An 18,183-nucleotide genomic window follows, 5' to 3' on the forward strand; every position below is an offset into this window, starting at 1 on the left:
ACCATGAATTTAATATGTAATGAAAAGATATTCCGATACCTGCAGGTTAATCTGACCATTTGTAATCAAAGGTAAAACTGTGTGGAAAATATCTTTTAGTAGATTATTAATAAAAGCCCGGAGGTTTATCACAATCCATTCATCACCACAATCCACTCATGTTCTTCTGAGCCACAGTGAAAGAATAAAAGCATTGTCAGGAATTCTGTTGGATTAAAACATCTTCATTCAATTAAATGAAGACTATAATATTTATTATCTTGTTATTTAGTGGAATTCATTCTTCCTCCATTTATTAGATGATCTTAAAACATTTTTAAAAGCTTTTAAAACTATGCTGTTTATTATTTGTCACTTTATTCTGTCCCCGTCAGGATCCTGTGGGAACGATGACTCTGGTTTTCCAGTGATCTTACTGGTCAGTAGCTTTGATCTGGTCCTGTGACGACCTGGTCACCACGTCGCCTCCCACACCACAAACAGAATCCCTGAAGGGGGTGTGAATATGAAATCTGATAAAACACAAGTCTTGTGAAATCTGCCGCTCTTTCACACAACGACTAGAAGCCCGATTCACACTTTTTTGTGTTATAATCCATTTGAGCTTTAAATCCACGGGGACGTCTTCTCCGATCCGTTCGGCGCGAAGCTGCTTCGGGCATTTCAAACTGACAACATCGCAAAAAAAAAAATGTCCCAGATCTGCAGCACACGACTTTGCTCCAGAGCCCTTCACACTGACAAATATTGAACAGGATCTCAGACTGTGATTACAACACAGAGGCTGTTGAACTAAACGCTGTTTCATTTTTAAAACTATTTTAGGATGAGTAAGCGCGGAGAGCCAGGGGCACGTACACTCACATGAAGTGGACGGCTGGAGATTATGAAGCATGATTACACAGCTGTGACATTCACGCTAATAAAAAGAGATTAAAATAAAACTCACCACATATTCCGGGGGCCCAAGAGAGCGGAGCATCTGCTATTTGGTTCATCTACGATTAGACTGACTCGCCCTTAATGATAAATTGCAGATGAAATATCAATTTTTGGTCCCTGCGCCTGCCTGTTATTTAACCAGAGGGATCATCGAGCCGTTTAAGGATAACATCTGTGCTTCTGTTCAGTCACTTGTCTCGCTTTTACCATTTGTTTTTTTTTACCATTGATTCTTGTCCAGGATGAAAAACAATGTATTTCCTCAGATTATTGCTCAAAACAAAGAACAAAGCAGTGAGTCACAGCTCCTCTGTTTCTTACTTCAATCTACTGTGCGAGTTGTTTATCTGACGACAAAAGAAACCAAAGAAAATAACGTCACCTTAGATTCTTGATGATCAAATCGCTGATGTCTCAGCAGTAGTTTCACTTATAGGCTGATTGGCCACTTCATCACCATATTGCATCAGACATCAGACACAAATACCAGCTGAGGGCAAGAGTTGTTAATAACTTAACTTAATAAATAACTTAATAAAGATCCCCCCCAAATAAAAATTTAAAATTCGGCTCATACCTGATTTCATTTTCCTAAAGATCCCTGCATAATTACTTTAGAAATTCACAAAAATGTCACAAAACTCTACGTCACTACGTCAAAGAATGTGAAAATATTTGTGGATCTGCACTAAAGTGTAACGGGTTCTTCCCTGATCCAAACCCCATCTTTCCACTGAGTTTCATGGTAATTTGTTCAATATGTCTCTGCGTAATCCTGTTAACATACAAACACACAAATGCAGATGAAAACATAACCTCATTGGTGGAGGTAACGAGTAAATCTGCATTATCAGCATTATGATCGGTTGAAACTTAAACTGAAGAAAGATTATACGCTACTTGACGAGTCATACCTTTAAAGTGATGTTTTAATGTGTATGTATCATTACTGTTGAATCTCCTGTGCAAACATGAGCATGATATGATGAACATTTCTGAAAGTGCACTTGCAAAATACATTATATATAATGTTAATCTACTCAAATGCTCTGAGCTCTGCATTAGAATTGAGGGAAATGCAAATGAGTGGTGAGCCGACAGTAAGTGACACTTGTGGTTCCGCCTGTGGACGAGCATGAGCACATGTGGTGCCGTTTGATGAACTGGCCCATATACTGTATCTCAGGCGTTATCATGTGGACGAGGACACATATGTCCAGCACAAGCTCTGGGATAAATGTGACCAACATTCACTCCGACTGCAGAAGTGACTGGAAATGTGAACTGGATGTTAATACTGCGTTTGTGCATCAAAAGATATTCAGGGCATTCCAACCTGAAGCTGAAACTTGCACCTTGGACTGGACGTGTCAGGGATGAAAGCTCTTTGTTTGATTTAATACCGGAATGGGCCAATAAAGAATAAGAAGAACATGGGCTGCAGTGTCCATTTCAACATATTTGAACAAGCTCTTACATGTTTTCATGAGAAAAGAAAGGAGAAACATTTGATGGTGGACGATGGATGGATGGAAAACACAACGCTTCTTTCGATAACTGTTGCTATTGCACAGGCACAACAAAATCAAGATGGTATAAAAACCACCAAAGCAGATTGTTAAATTAACCTTATATGTGGTGGGAAACAACGTCCACCTCCACACAAACACAAACTCTGTACACTTGCTTTGAAGGAGCAGCTGGAGGCACAGACCCAGGTCACGCAGGCCCAGGTGGCGGCGCTGTAAAGTGACAGTGTGATTTAAGTCCCGTGTCGTCGTACGCTCTGTTATCTGCCGCCGCTAACAGGGCCGCGCAGATTCCGTCCGACAGCCAACAACTGCAGCTCAGGAGGCAGAGCTGATAACGGAGAGAGGTTCGGCCCGGCGCCTCTTCCAGCCGCAGTGTGCAATTACACAGGTTTAAGCGGCTGTCGGACACATCTACATCTCGGGGCCCCAGTCGGACGTTTCATTGTCTTGGCTTTGGTATCGATCCAACTGGTTTGTGTTCACGTCTCTGAGATTATTTTCTCCTTTTGGGCAGATCACTGAAGGGATGAGGGGGCTGATGGGGAGAGAGAGTCCAGGACACCACAGGGACGTTACACCTCGGACCCGGTTTAACATCTGTCTTCGGCTCTAAGTTCAGGTCCCTGGATCTGATAACACTTTCTGAGGTGGTCTGGGTCGCATGTGGCCACGTTCTTTTCGCCGTGTGAACGCAAATCTGTCGTGGGCCTCATGTGAAGGATCATCGACTCAGCTGGCGTCCTCTGTCCTCTGAATCAGACTTGTAGCAGAGAATGAACGCCCTTCAATGCTCCTATTTTGATTTGTTCGTGGCCACTATCGATATCAACACATAATGATTTGTATTTTTATCAAAAGGGTAAAAAATCGTCCTTCATAGTAGATCTGCACACAGCACATAATTAATTCAGCCCCTCCCGACTCTGCTCTCTCTCTCTCTCTCTCTCTCTCTCTCTCTCTCTCTCTCTCCTCTCTCTCTCTCCCCCTCTCTCTCTCTCTCTCTCTCTCTCTCTCTCTCTCTCCCTCTCACTCTCTCTCTCCCGCACATGCTCTCTCTGTCTCCCCCCTCTCTCTCTCTCTCTCTCTCTCTCTCTCTCTCTGTCTCTCCCTCTCTCTCTCTCTCTCTCTCTCTCTCTCTCCCTCTCCCCCCCCCCCCCCCTCCCCCCCCCCCCCCCCCCCCCCCCCCCCCCCCCCCCCCCCCCCCCCCCCCCCCCCCCCCCCCCCCCCCCCCCCCCCCCCCCCCCCCCCCCCCCCCCCCCCCCCCCCCCCCCCCCCCCCCCCCCCCTCACCCCCCCCCCCCCCCCCCCCCCCCCCCCCCCCCCGCCCCCCCCCCCCCCCCCCCCCCCCCCCCTCCCCCCCCCCCCCTACCCCCCCCCCCACCCCCCCCCCCCCCCCCCCCCCCCCCCCCCCCCCCCCCCCCCCCCCCCCCCCCCCCTCCCCCCCCCCCCCCCCCCCCCCCCCCCCCCCCCCCCCCCCCCCCCTCTCTCTCTCTCTCTCTGAGTAGATATCTCTCTCTCTCTCTCTCTCAGGATGAATCTTATCAGCAGGTGTGAGTTGACCACTTGTTGATGTCACCTCTGAGGACAGATGTTGACACCAGGTCGAGGCCTTGGAGAACATCAGGCATCAAGATAAACCTTTTCTCTTTATTTGAAAACACAGTTTTGTTTCCCTTCCTGCAAACAAGGACCTTTTTTCTACACTCTCCTGTTTTAATAAAAATGATTCTCAGTCTACTGTGTTTTTCGATAACTGGATATTAAAAAGCATTTCATCCCTGTATCTCCTAAAGAAGAACCCCTCCTTGATATTTCGAGGACCTGCTTGGTTTGACATTACACAAACACATTTTCATCGTATGCTTTTTTTTGCAGATGACATGAAAGAAACCAATGCACTTCACTGTTTGTTTTCTTCTTTAAGAAATGATCCTATCACTTTCCCAAGAGTCGACAATTACACTGACTTCACAGCAACACTTCACAAAGAGAAAACATGTTTTTTCCCCCAAAGACTTGTCGCACTTGTTTGTGTGATTTCCGAGCTGTTTTTCATTACCACCATCCGTTTTAATTTTCTCCCCGCTCCCTGATTTCCTTTAAGGGGATGTGTTGTGCAGCCGCAGTAATTGACTGTGTCCCAATTCCGTAATACAAAGCAATTTTAAAGCCGATGTTGATATTGTTTATGCACTGAAATAGTGAAGAAGGAGATTGTGTGCAAAAATGTGAAACGCTTTATTTTAAATAATCATTATAATAATAGCATAACCGCTCCTCTAGCTCAAGATGGCATTTCTTTCCTTCTTCACCACCATTGTATGGAATAACCATAACTCCTTACGAGTGACCAATACGAACACGTCACTCTCTTCTCTTGGTTTGAATATGTAATATAATGTAAGTCAACAGAATATATATAACATATATTTAGTTGCTTTTAGACATTTTAATGTGAAATTGCCACAAATTATATATCTTTTAAAGTTTCTGCCCAGAAATGACTGACAGACACTTTTACATTTGTTTTTTTAAATTACTGGCTGATGATGATTAGCCCACACACCTCACATCCAGCACTGACAGTAAACCTGCACACACACACACACACAGACACACACACACACACACACACACACACACACACACACACACACACACACACACACACACACACACACACACACACACACACACATAAATGACAGGTTATTATATAATAACAGTGTTTTAAAAGACTGAGAACTTCTAGACATTAATAAATGTGTTTTGCGTGGCTTAATGGCTTAGGGGAGGAATAAACGGTTTATTTTTAGATGTTTGACTGTCACATTGCTGTGGACTAATACTTTGCATAGCTGGTGTGAAAAGCTCAACATAATAACACAAACTGTGCCTTTCCTCCCCCTTATTACAGTAATATATACTGTGTTACTGCTGCAACAATGTTTTCGGACAAACACACACAATTGCAGACAGGCGGAGACGTACAGTCGATCCTCTCAGAGCTCATCACATATTCATTAGGTTCATTGTTGCAGCCGGAGTTTAGACTCTGTTACCAATCAGAAATGATTGAAGTGCTGCATCTCACCCAGGAGCGTTATGTCCTGTAATGAGATTCTTGTCCCCCGAGCGTCCCTCCCTAATCCCACGTCTCTATCTGTGCTTCGTGGACCTTCGGAAGTGCTGAGCCGAGTCGAACACGGACGCTCGACATGAAATTCAGTGTTAACCCTGCCATCCTGAATGCCAGCGAGACAATGGAGCTGAAATTGAATGGATGCTGTGCCTATTACCGAACATGTTAATCCTCTTAAGAAGTTAAAAGAGGTCTTGATGACATGCGGGAGGAGACAGGCGTGTGGAGCTCAGCGGAAACGAGCGACGGCTGCTCTGAGGAATGAGGTTCATCCCAAACAATAGCGGGCCCAGATTGGCTCTTCTAGTCATTAACCTGTGATTCTCTTTGGGGGAAGTGATGGAAAAGGGAATAGCCAGGTGGGTCTGTCTATACATCACTGACTGTAGAGTGTCCCGTCTCCAACAAACAGACACGATGCATGTCACAAAACCAATATGCAGACCAATCCCCAGGTTATCCTCTACTCATCTGCAGCTTTCCACTGCAGATTCAGAGCGTGCCAAAGATGCTGTTGTTGGAGAAGTTGTGAAACCAGCTGCTACCGGAGGGTTTAGAGACGCTGCCAGAATCATGCTACCTCATTACCCAGATTTTCCCCAGACCAGCATTTGGCTGATGTCGATAACCCCGGCGACGCGTGATTCTGAGGCTCCACATTAAAGCTTCTTCTTAGCCGATTGTCTCCAGCGACATGTAGATTCTCTTCAGAGGGAAAGTTAAGTAACTCGCTTCGATAAGGCTTCATGAAAGGGAGAGAGGGAGACGAGGGAAGCCCGGAGCATTGGGCAGAGCATCAGCAGCGATAAGGTCGATATTATAGCAGCGAGCAGCTCAGCGTGTCAAAGGTCTCAGTGGTGAATTTGTCGAGTTCTGCTGGACTAAAAGCAGAAGCAACAAATACACAGCGCCTCGCTCACCTGTCTTTCCCCGTCTCCTTCTTGAAGACCATGTCGCAGTAGTTCATCCTGTCCTCCGTGGTGACGTAGATGCGTGCATGGGGGTAGTTCTCTGCAGCCTGCCGCAGCATGTTGTACACGATGCCCTTCCCGTCCTTCCTCATGTTTCGCAGCGGCCCCCACACCACGTAGATGGTGTCGTTGCCCTGCCCGAAGAAGTACTGGGGCTTCTGCAGCAGCAGGGGGACGCTGGTGTGGGAGACGACCCTCAGGGTGGTGCGTCGGCCCACGTCGTGTTCGAACCCCCGAGTCGGAGCGTTGTTCATCCGCCAGATGCAGGGCGAGCGATCGATCTGTGGGCCGGCGGCCTGGCCCAGCATCTGGCCGGAGCTGGACACGATGCTGCAGAGCTCACAGTGCAGCTTCAGGGGCTGGAGGGGAAAACCATGAATAAACCAGTGTTCAGTGTTAGAGCTGTGGCAGAAAGGTGATGGTTTTATTCTGTACGCCTGAGTGGTAGTGTTGTACTGGATTGTATTATACACTAAGTAGGTTGTATACTACCCTTTAATACAATAAAGAAAATATTTAGAACCTTATATTTTGAATAACCAGTAGACGTCACAAGCCGATCACATTTAGGAGTTATTCAAAACAGACAAGACCCAAAATGTCTATTTAAATTACATTGTGTGTGTTATGTTGTGGATATTATGTTTAATAAATCATACTAATCATCGAGAAGCTAAAAATGCAAGAAGTCTTAAAATTAAGGTGTTATTGCCGATTTTCTATTCATTAAAATTCACAGTATAAAACATCAATAACTAGCATATGTCACATGTAGGTGTTATTCAAACAAGACCAGAGATATATACAGCAATCATATAATATAGCAAGTTTCACACATCATACAAAACTACAAGTCTTGAAATAATATATAATGTCTAATAAAGAAACTTTATCTGGTGAGGTAATTGTTGACTCCTGCAGAAGTTAAATTCCAATTAATACCGAGACAGTTGAAAGTAACTGGAGAGTTTTAATGTCTTTTAATTTAACTTAATCAAACTTTAATTCATATTTTTCCAATACGAATGGTAACCTCTGAGAGTGGTTCTGTGAAATACAGCCTCTCGTGTTTCTTTATGGTGTCGTACTTTGTGATCTGCTTTATATGCGAGGCAACGATATTAAAGTGAGGTTTTGGCAAGTTGAGGTTGTGTGATCGCAACATAAAATAAAATGCATTTGGTAATTAGATATAAAAATATTCACCGGGGTTTTACGGCCCGACATAATTTTATTTTATTCCCTAAGATTGATGTCGCTGTGCCCAGAGCTAACATTGATTAGGTTAATTGAACACGAGACCTCAGAGTTACAACACGGCGACAGCGCAGGGCAGAGAAGCGAGGAAGTTGCGTCATTTATCTTACTGTATTTTTCTTTTTTTGTGTGTGTCTATCTTTTATTACACTCCAGTGGAGCGTGGCCATTTGTAATGTTTCTTCGATACCAGCTCTTCGCTCCAGTTTGCGAAGGGAGGAAGAAGAAGAGAGAAGAAAGACTCCTCGGAATGCGAAATGAGAGATTTACCTAATCTGAGATAATACGCTTAGTTTGCTTTGATGAGATTAAATTGACTTAAGAGAACGGAGAGTTAGGAAAGGAGAACGCCTTGTGTCATGACTGCGTCCCGTTTGATCATTTGCTTAATGGAGACTATCTTTGATATCGCCGGTTTGAATACAAATTCGTGTTTGTGTTGCCTTCTGGCTGAATGTTGGTGCTGAGAACGTGAAACTCTCCCTCACATGTTCCGCGTTGAATCAACAACATGAGAGTTATTATGTGCAAACACGATCCCGCAAGACGAGCCGGTGAATTATATTACTACCACTTTATCAGCACTCGTGTTGTTGTTGTGCTCACGGAACACAACAGAGGGTCGACTGCTAAAGAGGAAATGACACCAAATCTGTGGATTTTCTTTCTTGTCAGACATCAATTACTCTGACATGAGCTACCTGCTATTTCTTTTTTTCCCCTCGTGAATGGATTCACTCACGGGATCAAGAAATGATCCCCGGACCTGAGCCGGTCGCTCTGCATTTACTGGGTGTTTGAGACACACATCCCAGCAGCCTTGAGCTGCCAGCGGCTCGTCCATCATCACCCGCTCGCCCTCAGACCCTCTCATAACTCCCTCACGCCTCTCAGCACACGCAGATTGTTCTGGGCTCTGTTGGAAAAGCTGGTTCGTCAGAGGAAACCGAGCGCCGGCGAGCTGCTGAGCAGTGGTGGAGCTGGGATCTGCCTGAATCAGGGGCCATGAAGGGGCCACAATTTACACAGAGGGGGTCAATTATACGTCCAGAATCCATACGCACCATTCCTGATTCAGTCAGATGCACGTTTGCTGTTACCTCTACATCTCTGTGTATGTAGCTCGTATATCTCACGAACTGTTCATCTAATCCACCTCACACGTGGCATGTGTATTCTTAGTGGTCGTGGGGAGTGCAGAGCTGATTTTCGGTGCGATTTGGACTCTCCATATATTCAAGGTTAATAAAAAACTGAATAAACAGCCTTAACGGTCAGTCTGCGGACCCGGTTAAATCTTCTTCTACGTCCTTGAACTACAGCAGCGGTTGGTGGGGTCGAACTCGCATCATCTTATTAATCTGATTACTGTTCCCCGTATCGGACTGACACAGACAGTCGTGGATCACTTCCTGTTTGGCCATTTGTCTTCAAAGTGAAAGCGCTGCACTCGTTTTGAAAATTGCTCATCGTGTACTTTAAGAAACTTAGAAAATAGGTCCCCCCCCCCGGATCCGCCCCTGCTCCTGAGCAAGGCATTTACCACACATATAAATAAACACAAGACAGACACACAAGCTGCGTGAAGCTCCTGTTATTAAACAGATTCATTCAAAGATAAAAACAGGCGTCTGGATAGTTTAGAGTCTCAGCAATAAAAGCGACAGTGAACATTATTGGTTTCCCTTGAACACTAATCACGTTTACATGCGTAAAGGAAGTGTACAGAAGCCTATCTAATAATAAAAAATCCTACTGAAGCATTTTTATTTAGTGTGTATCGTAGAGCTGGAATCTAGCTGCCGAACAAATTCATGAATATTACATCCTGTAAATCAATAAAAATGTTATGGCCTCGCTCTCCACTCATCTGTGATTCACATTTCAGCTTCATATTCACGGCGGTGCTGTTTCAGTGTGCCGCAACGTAATCGCACACAGAGAGAGCGTTTTTATAATCCCAATAAATTTGGTCCTCTCTGATAAGTACAAAATCTCCCGGCCTCAGATTTTAATGCACGAGTGTGTTAAAAAATAAAGTAGGTTATTAAATAAAAAAACTGCTGGCTTAATTCCGGGGACATGGTCTTCATTAAATTATAGCACTGGGATGTGAACTTAACCTTGACGTTCATTAAAATGCTCTAAACACGATTAATTAATAAGCAATAATTATTACATTAAAGTCCCAGTTTAAGATGCCTCCCTGGGACTTGGAAATCCGTCTGCTTAAGAATTCATTGATTAGCTGAAGCTGTCTGCGCGGTGAGAGGTGATTTATTCTAAAAGCTCCTCCCGGGCTACATGCACACATCCTACTACAAACAAGAAAAATAAAGTTTATACCTGGAAAGTCATTTCAGAAAATGGAATAGGTTTTTATCCACATAAGCAACGTGGCTCTCTGGTTGGCTGGGTATTCTATTAAATATCACAGAGATTAAACAGTACAAGCCTAAATAACAGAAACCATTTCTGAGAAACTTCTGATGTTGACTTTGACTTTGTATTTTAAACCATGTCCCACTTGCTAACATGGAGGAGGCAGGGTTTACGACCTATACTGCAGCCAGCCACCAGGGGGCAATCCAGATGTCGTCCGTCTTTATATACAGTCTACGATTAAACCGCAATTTAATTAAGTTTAATATATAATAATTCACAGTTAATCTAATCTGCATGAATTAGAATTAAAATTTATACTGGTGCATCCAGCGACTAAAACAAAACCCTACATTTCATTTACAGGTTGGTTTTGTCTCGTGATTTATTCCCCTCCATTAAAAGTGTTTTTGAACGCTGCGTCGCGGGTCAGGAAGCTACAGGGATTTTCTGGTTCCACAGTTTAACGCTTTTGATCAGGCACTACAGAGGCTTCCGTGCAACTGATTTACATATCATTACAGCCTTTACTGGCTGAGAGACTCCTCCAGTATTAATGACGCAACCTGATATTGAAAATCATCGTTTGAAACTGGATAGCTGCTAATTGGAGATTAAGGAGGGATTTAACAATTGATAATAATAATAGATGAACAGCTGGTGCAACCAAATCCAGACCCAGAAGATTTCCCATTTAAATAATCCAAAAATAGAAGCACTGTCCCCTCGTGTTATATATTGTGTACATCTCAAAGAGCCTGTATATTTTCAGTTATAGAAAGACCAGAGGTTTGAATGTAAAGCGCCACAAGACAAATGTTTCCTATTTCTCCTGAAAAGCAGAGCAGGAGCCATTCATCACATCTGGAGACAGACTCAATCAAAGGAGGGAAATAAGGCCGAGCATTTCCACACTGCAGGGTTATGCATTATAAAAGCCTGCCCGAGGTTAATAACACCTCAAATGACGCCTCACTACGGATCGGGGAACGAATGCCTTACTGGCCAGCAGAGATATTAATGCTTCTTTAGCTGTTGCTGTGTATTTAACAGAGGCTGACAGCTCCCACAGCAGGATCCCACTCCCAGCGTAATCACTTACGACACCCGGGCACACCAGTATCGTCTCCACCAGACCTCCGAGAGTCTGGCCTCTCTTTGTCAAGACGTCTCAGGAGTGCGGAGAACTCGTTTGACTCTCACGTTCAGACCAATCACTGCTCTTTCTGATTTGCGATAGAAAGCTCACCGGTTGGTTAATCTGAGCTGAAAAGACGCCTAACTCTGCAGAAGCCGCCGGTCTTGTGCGGTGATTTGCATAAATTCGCCACGAGGAGAGGGCAGTGATTTACGCAGTCTCATCTGAAGGCAGAAGGGGGTGCACACGTACAGGCGGGTGGAGGACGTGATTGCCTCTGGGCCCGTGTTGTGTGGATGAAACTCTCCAAAGGCAGAGGGGATGACGCTCCCCATTAATCTGCCAATTTCAGCCGGCTGAATATAAGGTGCACTCTTCTCATGAAAGATCGTTCCGTCCGTCGCAACTTCACCTGCAGATGTATCGATACCGAATGTCGTGATTCCCTGTCTGCGAAATATGTGATTTCCCTGTGTGGCGACAAGTATAAGCGAAGTTTTCCGTTTTTCAGCTGCCTCCCTAAACAACAAACACACAGCTTGGTTCTTACATTTTCATAAGGTGGGAATTAAAATGCTCTGATATATTCAATTTCCATAAACCGTGTGGGGAATATACAGCACAGAGCTGTTGAAGGAAGGAGGAAGAATCGGATCACGGACTTGTGTGTTTGAAATTATAAAGAAATGCCGTGCACAAGAGACATCAGACGGACGTTTTCAGATCCAAAATCTGATGAAATAGATAAAAACAATCCTCAAGGACATGTTGTGCTTTTGTAAAAGTGCATTTGAGAGCAGCGTCATTATCGAGAGGATGTTGTATGTTAGAAGGTCCCACTTGTTTTAACCACAGCATCGTTCAGCCACTCTTGAGACAGTTATTACAAATAATTTAGGGCCAATTTCCAAGATTTCTTTCTTACCAGAGATTTTAGAAAATCAAAGAGTGATGAGTGATCTCCTCTGTGCTGCGGACGTCGATTCATGCTCTACCTTGATTGTTCTAGATCTCACATGGGTGGACATTTCTAGATCCTAGACTGAATCTTGTCTGACATTTCAAACAGATGCTTCACTGTTTTCAATGGCAACTCTTCATCCACACATGCATCTTTTTATGTGGAGTCCTGCAAGGTTCCGTTCTCGGTCCACTTCTTCTTTAATTTCCCTCAGTTTAATGAGAATAAGACAGAAATCTTACTCATATCATATCATAACACTGTTATTGGCCAGAATCTAAACTCACCTTTCAGCCACAGCTAATTTCTAGTTCAGTTTTAAAGTTTAAAGACATAATGAAACTGAAATCAAGTGTGTGTCTGCTCATGTAAGCTTCTCTTGTACTGAACGTCTCTCACCGTCTGTTGGGGGATGCTGACGTAGCCCAGGTGAGGCTTGAAGGCCTTGTACGGCTGCTTGGAGAACATCCAGTGGCTGCTGAACGTCTGACCGAACACAGGCTGCAGGAGGAAGTAAGGCTTCTCCGAGTAGTTCACCACGACCACGAAGAGCGACACCGCCACGATCAGACTGGTGGCGATCACCGACTTCCTCTGTGGAGGGAGAGACAGCACGAATGAGTCTGAGAAACGAACCAGTGTTTCTTTAGTGTTATAGTTTAACAGCTCAAAGTGCAAACAACAAGTAGAGGCTTTCCAGCTTTAACATTTGTCTGACAAAAACTGCGTGGCAGAATATTTAGTGCGTAATTACAACGATATACTAAACAAATATAGTCTGTAAAAGCCAATATACAATATAACAACCAGGCAAGAACAAGTAAGATGATTTTTGTTTCTTTATTCTACACATAAAGGTTATGAGACACTTTTGCTTTCTAAATGTATTACACAGATTACATAGATTTGTTATCACACTGTGAAAAACACTGTGTTTATAGGACGGCTTCAAAATGCAGAAATGTGAGACGCATAAAACTTGATGAGAAATTATGTCAGTAAACATCCGTAAAGGTTCAGTGTGTAAGATTAAGGAGAAAGGATCTATTGGCAGAAACTGAATATAAAATAATCCTAGGGATGTTTTCACTAGTGTTTCATCTAAATTAACCCTTAAACACTTTATATTTAAATACTTTATATTTACATCAGGAGAAAGTCCTCTCTACGGAGGCCGCCATGTTTGTTACAGTGGGTCCATTGAGTTTGTATGACAACGGAAGGCTGCCACAGGTCTTGTTTGGAAGGGGAGGGTGAGGTGAGGAGTGTTCAGCTGCAACATGCAACCTCACCACTAGATGTCACTAAATTCTACATACTGAAACTTTAACTTTCAACACGACCGAGTCAAACGCCTCTTTAAGACGTGACCTGTGGAGGATCTCCAGAGAATTGGGTCCAGAGTCTCTCTGCCTTCCACACATGCACAATGCATTAGGGAGACAACCTCCCCCCTGTGGTCTCTATATAAGGGGGCCGGGCAGTAAATCCAGGTGATGTACAGGCTGCTAATAACTTCCATCCCCTTCCTTCCTGTCATGACACCATCAATTTTGTCCAGTTGGCTATTTTGTTTAGTTCTTTGATGAAAATGTTGCGAAGCAGCCAAGTGGTCGTCTGGAGCTGAGAGGTATTACTGCCTGACAGACAGAGCTGAGAGGGATGAATAATGGATAAGAGACAGAGGACGAGGAAAGGTCTCACAGAGGAGAGGCTACTGGCAGGGCAGCGCCGAGATCAATGCTCAGAGGAGAGAGAGAGAGAATCAGACAGAGATGAAAAGTTTGTTGTGCGACGACATCTCAGAGCCTGAGGTGATGATGGATTTCAGTTTTCTTCAGGAAACTTCAATAACGTGCTGCTAATCGAACAGACAACACAGGTGGGAAACTCTGGGTTTTCAGGGGGAAGGTGGTTATTTCCGAGATTCTTTGAAGTTATCTGATGGCGAGGAGATTGAACGTGGCGTGACGTAATGGCGAAGCCCCCCCCCCACAAGCCAAAGTGCCTGCACCATCAGAAGCTCTGATCTCCAACATCAAACGTCTCAAGGGAACAGCTGGAGGCTTCGCTGCTCAGAGACAAGATCAAACATGTGGGGGGGGGGTGGATGAAAAAGACGGTGACCATTTGCTGCCCTCGACGGGCCAATCACATTTTACCAATTGCATATGCGTTGCATCACGCATCATTTCATGGCATTACTGGCCATCTTTGATCACAAACAGAAGGGTCTCAACTTTGATCTCGTGTGAAGCAGCACAAAGACGACAAATGAGAAATTCTTCTCTGCCGCTCTCTTCTGTACTTAAAGTATTTTACAAAATAGCACAAAAAAAACCTCTCTCCTTCGTGTCTTTTTTCCGAAAAAGCAAAGTCAGTCTGTTCTTTGTCGTTCTCAAAGTAAAAGAAAACAAATGGCAGGTCATTTTCTGAAATTGTCCTGTAATAGCCAGTCATCAAGAGTACATTACGGAGCATGAAACCAATCCCTTACAGAGCTCAATGGTTCTGTGGGACTGGACTAAAAACAAGCTGCAGCATCCATCTGTTCTCATGAGGACAGAAAAATGTCCTTGTCTCCTTCAACCTCAATCTGGCCACAAATCACAGGGGAAATGATGTGTCAGAGTCTGGAGGCAATCGCAGGGTTCTGTGTGGGCGTAGCCGGGCGCTGAACCTCCACGGGCTTCGAGTGCGAGACTCAAACTCCTCTGCTCGTTCGCTCATCCATCAGGGCGATCAGCCCGCTGAGGCGTTTGACGGAGAGGTTGAAGCGCTCCACGTCGGGGAGGGAGTACAGCGGCGGAGTCGGGGGAACGAGGACCATTAACAGCAGGGAGGCAGCGGAGCAGTTAGGAAGTTTTAACGTCAGAGCTTTCGGTCAATGCTAAAACATTTTGCTCGAGGAATATGACTCCGCGCGCGACCGCAATGACCTTGTTTGTGACCATCAGATCAGACAGTGATGGCCATTAACTGCTCGGGCCACTTAGGGCTGCAGCCCTGGGACGTTTCATCTAACACACCCTGAGCAGAAATCTTTGAGGGGGCTATGTTGGAAGGTGCTAAAACCCACTCTGAGCAGGTATTGATCTCAGCTCCCAGACAGACTGTGGGATTGTTGGGACCCGGGACACCAGGGAGCCATAGTTGTCTCTCCTGCCTGTGTGACCAGATTACATATGGGAGGGGAAAGTAGCAGAAGTGCGTTTGACGACCGCCTCGTCCATTTGTGGCTGTGACCTGATTGAACTGTGAGGAAACTGAGAGATCACATGACCTTAAATGTCTAATAGAAGCTGCAAAAATAACTTCTTACGTACTGTAAATACTTTTTTACTAAAGTAAATCTTTCAATCAGAGACTTTTGGTTGTAATTTTCACAGTATTTACTTCAGCTCCAGTCAAAGGTCTAAATGCTTCCTCCTCCACTGCGAGCAGCATGTTTAGTTTGAGTTCATGACATTTTTCTGCTTTTCTTTGAATAATCTGAAAATAACCGTCCAAACATCACTTTCCAAATCAATCACGGCAGCAATTTTCATACTAAATGTACAGCAAATAGGCAATAAATTTGTAAATTACGGAATAATCAGCAAGTAGCGCTCCGTTCATTTGTGAGATGAATGAAAACGCAAAACAAATTAGCTGTTTATTTCCTCGTATATAATGTGCAATCAAAGTTTCACCTCCATCAGGCTTTATCTGGGCATGAAGAGAATACAATTTCCCACAAAGCCTGGCGCTGCAGCTCAGTAACAACGGGCCGCACTGTAGTTCAATCCGAAAAGCTAATCACGATGGGTATTGGAATAATGAAAGGCTCAACCTGAAGAAAATGGCTCATGAAAAAACATATCTGCTATTTTCAAGTGTCTCCTGGGCATTGGGCAAATAAAAAAAAGGGAAAATTACATTTGCAATGCAAAAGCGCTGCCTCCCTGGTACCTGATTCTTCCCACCACGGTCCACCGAGCAGTTAAAATCCAATTTCAATTAAGGCGTTTGAGAAAATATTTACCAAGTCCTCTCCCCCCTCCTCCTCCTCCTCCTCCTCCCCTCTTAAGCATCAGCCTCTCCAGGGCTCTGAGACGGCCACATAAACACATCTGTGCTCTTGAGATGAAGAGTGGGGTCCGGACACATCACTTCATTCATGTCACATTCCCAGAGAAGGTCTCACTTCAGAAGTCCAAGATAACAAACTGCTCTGATCCCGGGAAGAGGAAGAATCGACACGGTCGTGCACAAGTTCCCCCTCGAGTTTCACCCGGAGGAGCTCTGAGTGCCACAAGAACTGTGGGAGAGAATTAATGCAATTTGTAGATATTATTGAATTTAGATTAGGTTTATGACTATATGAATAATTCCATTCAGGAGCTATTTACACAAGTCTATTGGGTTTTGACTCATCACATGAGCACATATTTGTTTTCTTTTCTATTTCAGTTGCCAGTGAAAGTAAATCATTTACTCCATTAAACGTTGTAATAGCCCAAAAAAATAAACTCCTGCAAATCCCACTTAAGTAAAAGTAAATAGCTGCAAGACGGATTCTGCTGCAGATGGAAAAGACGTCAATGTCCTGGTCGTCCACATTCACTCCCAGGTCCTTGATGTTGGACGTCACATCTCACCCTCAGACTCCTGGATGTTAGTCAAGGGGCCCCCCCGAGCTGAGAGGGGGGGCACTGCTCGCCTCACTTTCCTCCTTAGCTCCACTTGAACCCTCTTGAGCTCCTCTGAAGACCGTCTTCTTCTTCTTGTTCTCCTTGTTCTTGTTCTTCTTCTTCCTCGTCTTCTTCTTCTTCTTCTTCATTACTACCAGCGTGTTTAAGTATGAACCTGAATCTGCATCTTGAAACTGTAGAATTCCGACATTTGTTTAAACAAGCTGATTTAAGTAGAAATATTCATACTTCCCACAAGAAGATACAATGAGAGAGGGTTAGAAACAGAAGTTTCCGTGTGTGTATGTTTTCCTTAGTGGAGTTAAGATACAAAGTGCCATAGAAGGACAATGCTTGACTAGAAGTATCTGAAAAACACAAGCGAAGAAGAAGCAGAGTAGAAACACGATGTGTTCACTGAGGCACATCAGGGACGGATGCTGAAGCTGCAGCAGCAAAGTTAATCTCTCATCTGGGAGGCGTGTATCCTGCTGATCCCTATCGAGCCCAGCAGAGGGGGCAGTCCCCCCACACAGCTGTCATGAGGCAGCGGGCGGACCACAGGGGACTCGAACCTCTCGTCTTAAAACACAGGATCTCAGAAACTTTCTTTTCAGACCGACAACACCAGAGTTGTCAAAGTCTTTACTCTGCAAATGCAAACAATCCAGAAAGTGTTTGTCAGAAGTCAGTTTAGACAACAACACATTTCTCATAATCAACCACCTCTCACAATAAATCACAGTTACATTTGAATTCTGTCTGATCCAACGTGACAGCGACGCCTTGACGTTACAAAGCCTGAATATAAACAGCTAAAAGAGAAAAGTGCCTCGACAGAACCAGAAATCCAGCAATCACTTGCACTTAATTATTTAATAACAACATTAAGTGAGTGAACACAATCTGCAGGATGTTCTATCACCAGCAAACTGCAGAGGAGACACTCAAACATGAGCCAGGGGACGAGACTTTATGCTGAGGGGTTTTAACGAGAAAGAGATGAGTAACTTCACTTATTAAATGATCAGATAAAAAAATATAATCGTCCACAATTTTGTTTATATGATGATTTATTCCTTCTCTCATTGCAAATCAAGTATCAGGTTTTGGACTTTTGCTCAAAGACAATCTGAAGACGTCACTTTGGGTTCTGGGAAACTGTGATAGGTATTATCCTGAGATT

General features: G+C 44.3%; 1 protein-coding gene across 1 annotated transcript in view; it reads right to left on the bottom strand.

Moving 5' to 3' along the window:
- The window catches only part of st6galnac3 (ST6 (alpha-N-acetyl-neuraminyl-2,3-beta-galactosyl-1,3)-N-acetylgalactosaminide alpha-2,6-sialyltransferase 3), a 55,593-nt gene that overhangs the window by 24,277 nt on the left and 13,133 nt on the right, over positions 1 to 18,183 (bottom strand). The window contains exons 2-3 of the mRNA XM_034614652.1: positions 12,724 to 12,918; positions 6,536 to 6,945 (exon numbers count right to left, since the gene is read on the bottom strand). Of these exons, the coding sequence (XP_034470543.1) occupies positions 6,536 to 6,945; positions 12,724 to 12,918 (605 nt within the window). The remainder of the gene's footprint in view (positions 1 to 6,535; positions 6,946 to 12,723; positions 12,919 to 18,183) is intronic.

The sequence above is a fragment of the Hippoglossus hippoglossus genome, chromosome 17 (genome assembly GCF_009819705.1).
Source record: "Hippoglossus hippoglossus isolate fHipHip1 chromosome 17, fHipHip1.pri, whole genome shotgun sequence".
Taxonomy (NCBI): domain Eukaryota; kingdom Metazoa; phylum Chordata; class Actinopteri; order Pleuronectiformes; family Pleuronectidae; genus Hippoglossus; species Hippoglossus hippoglossus.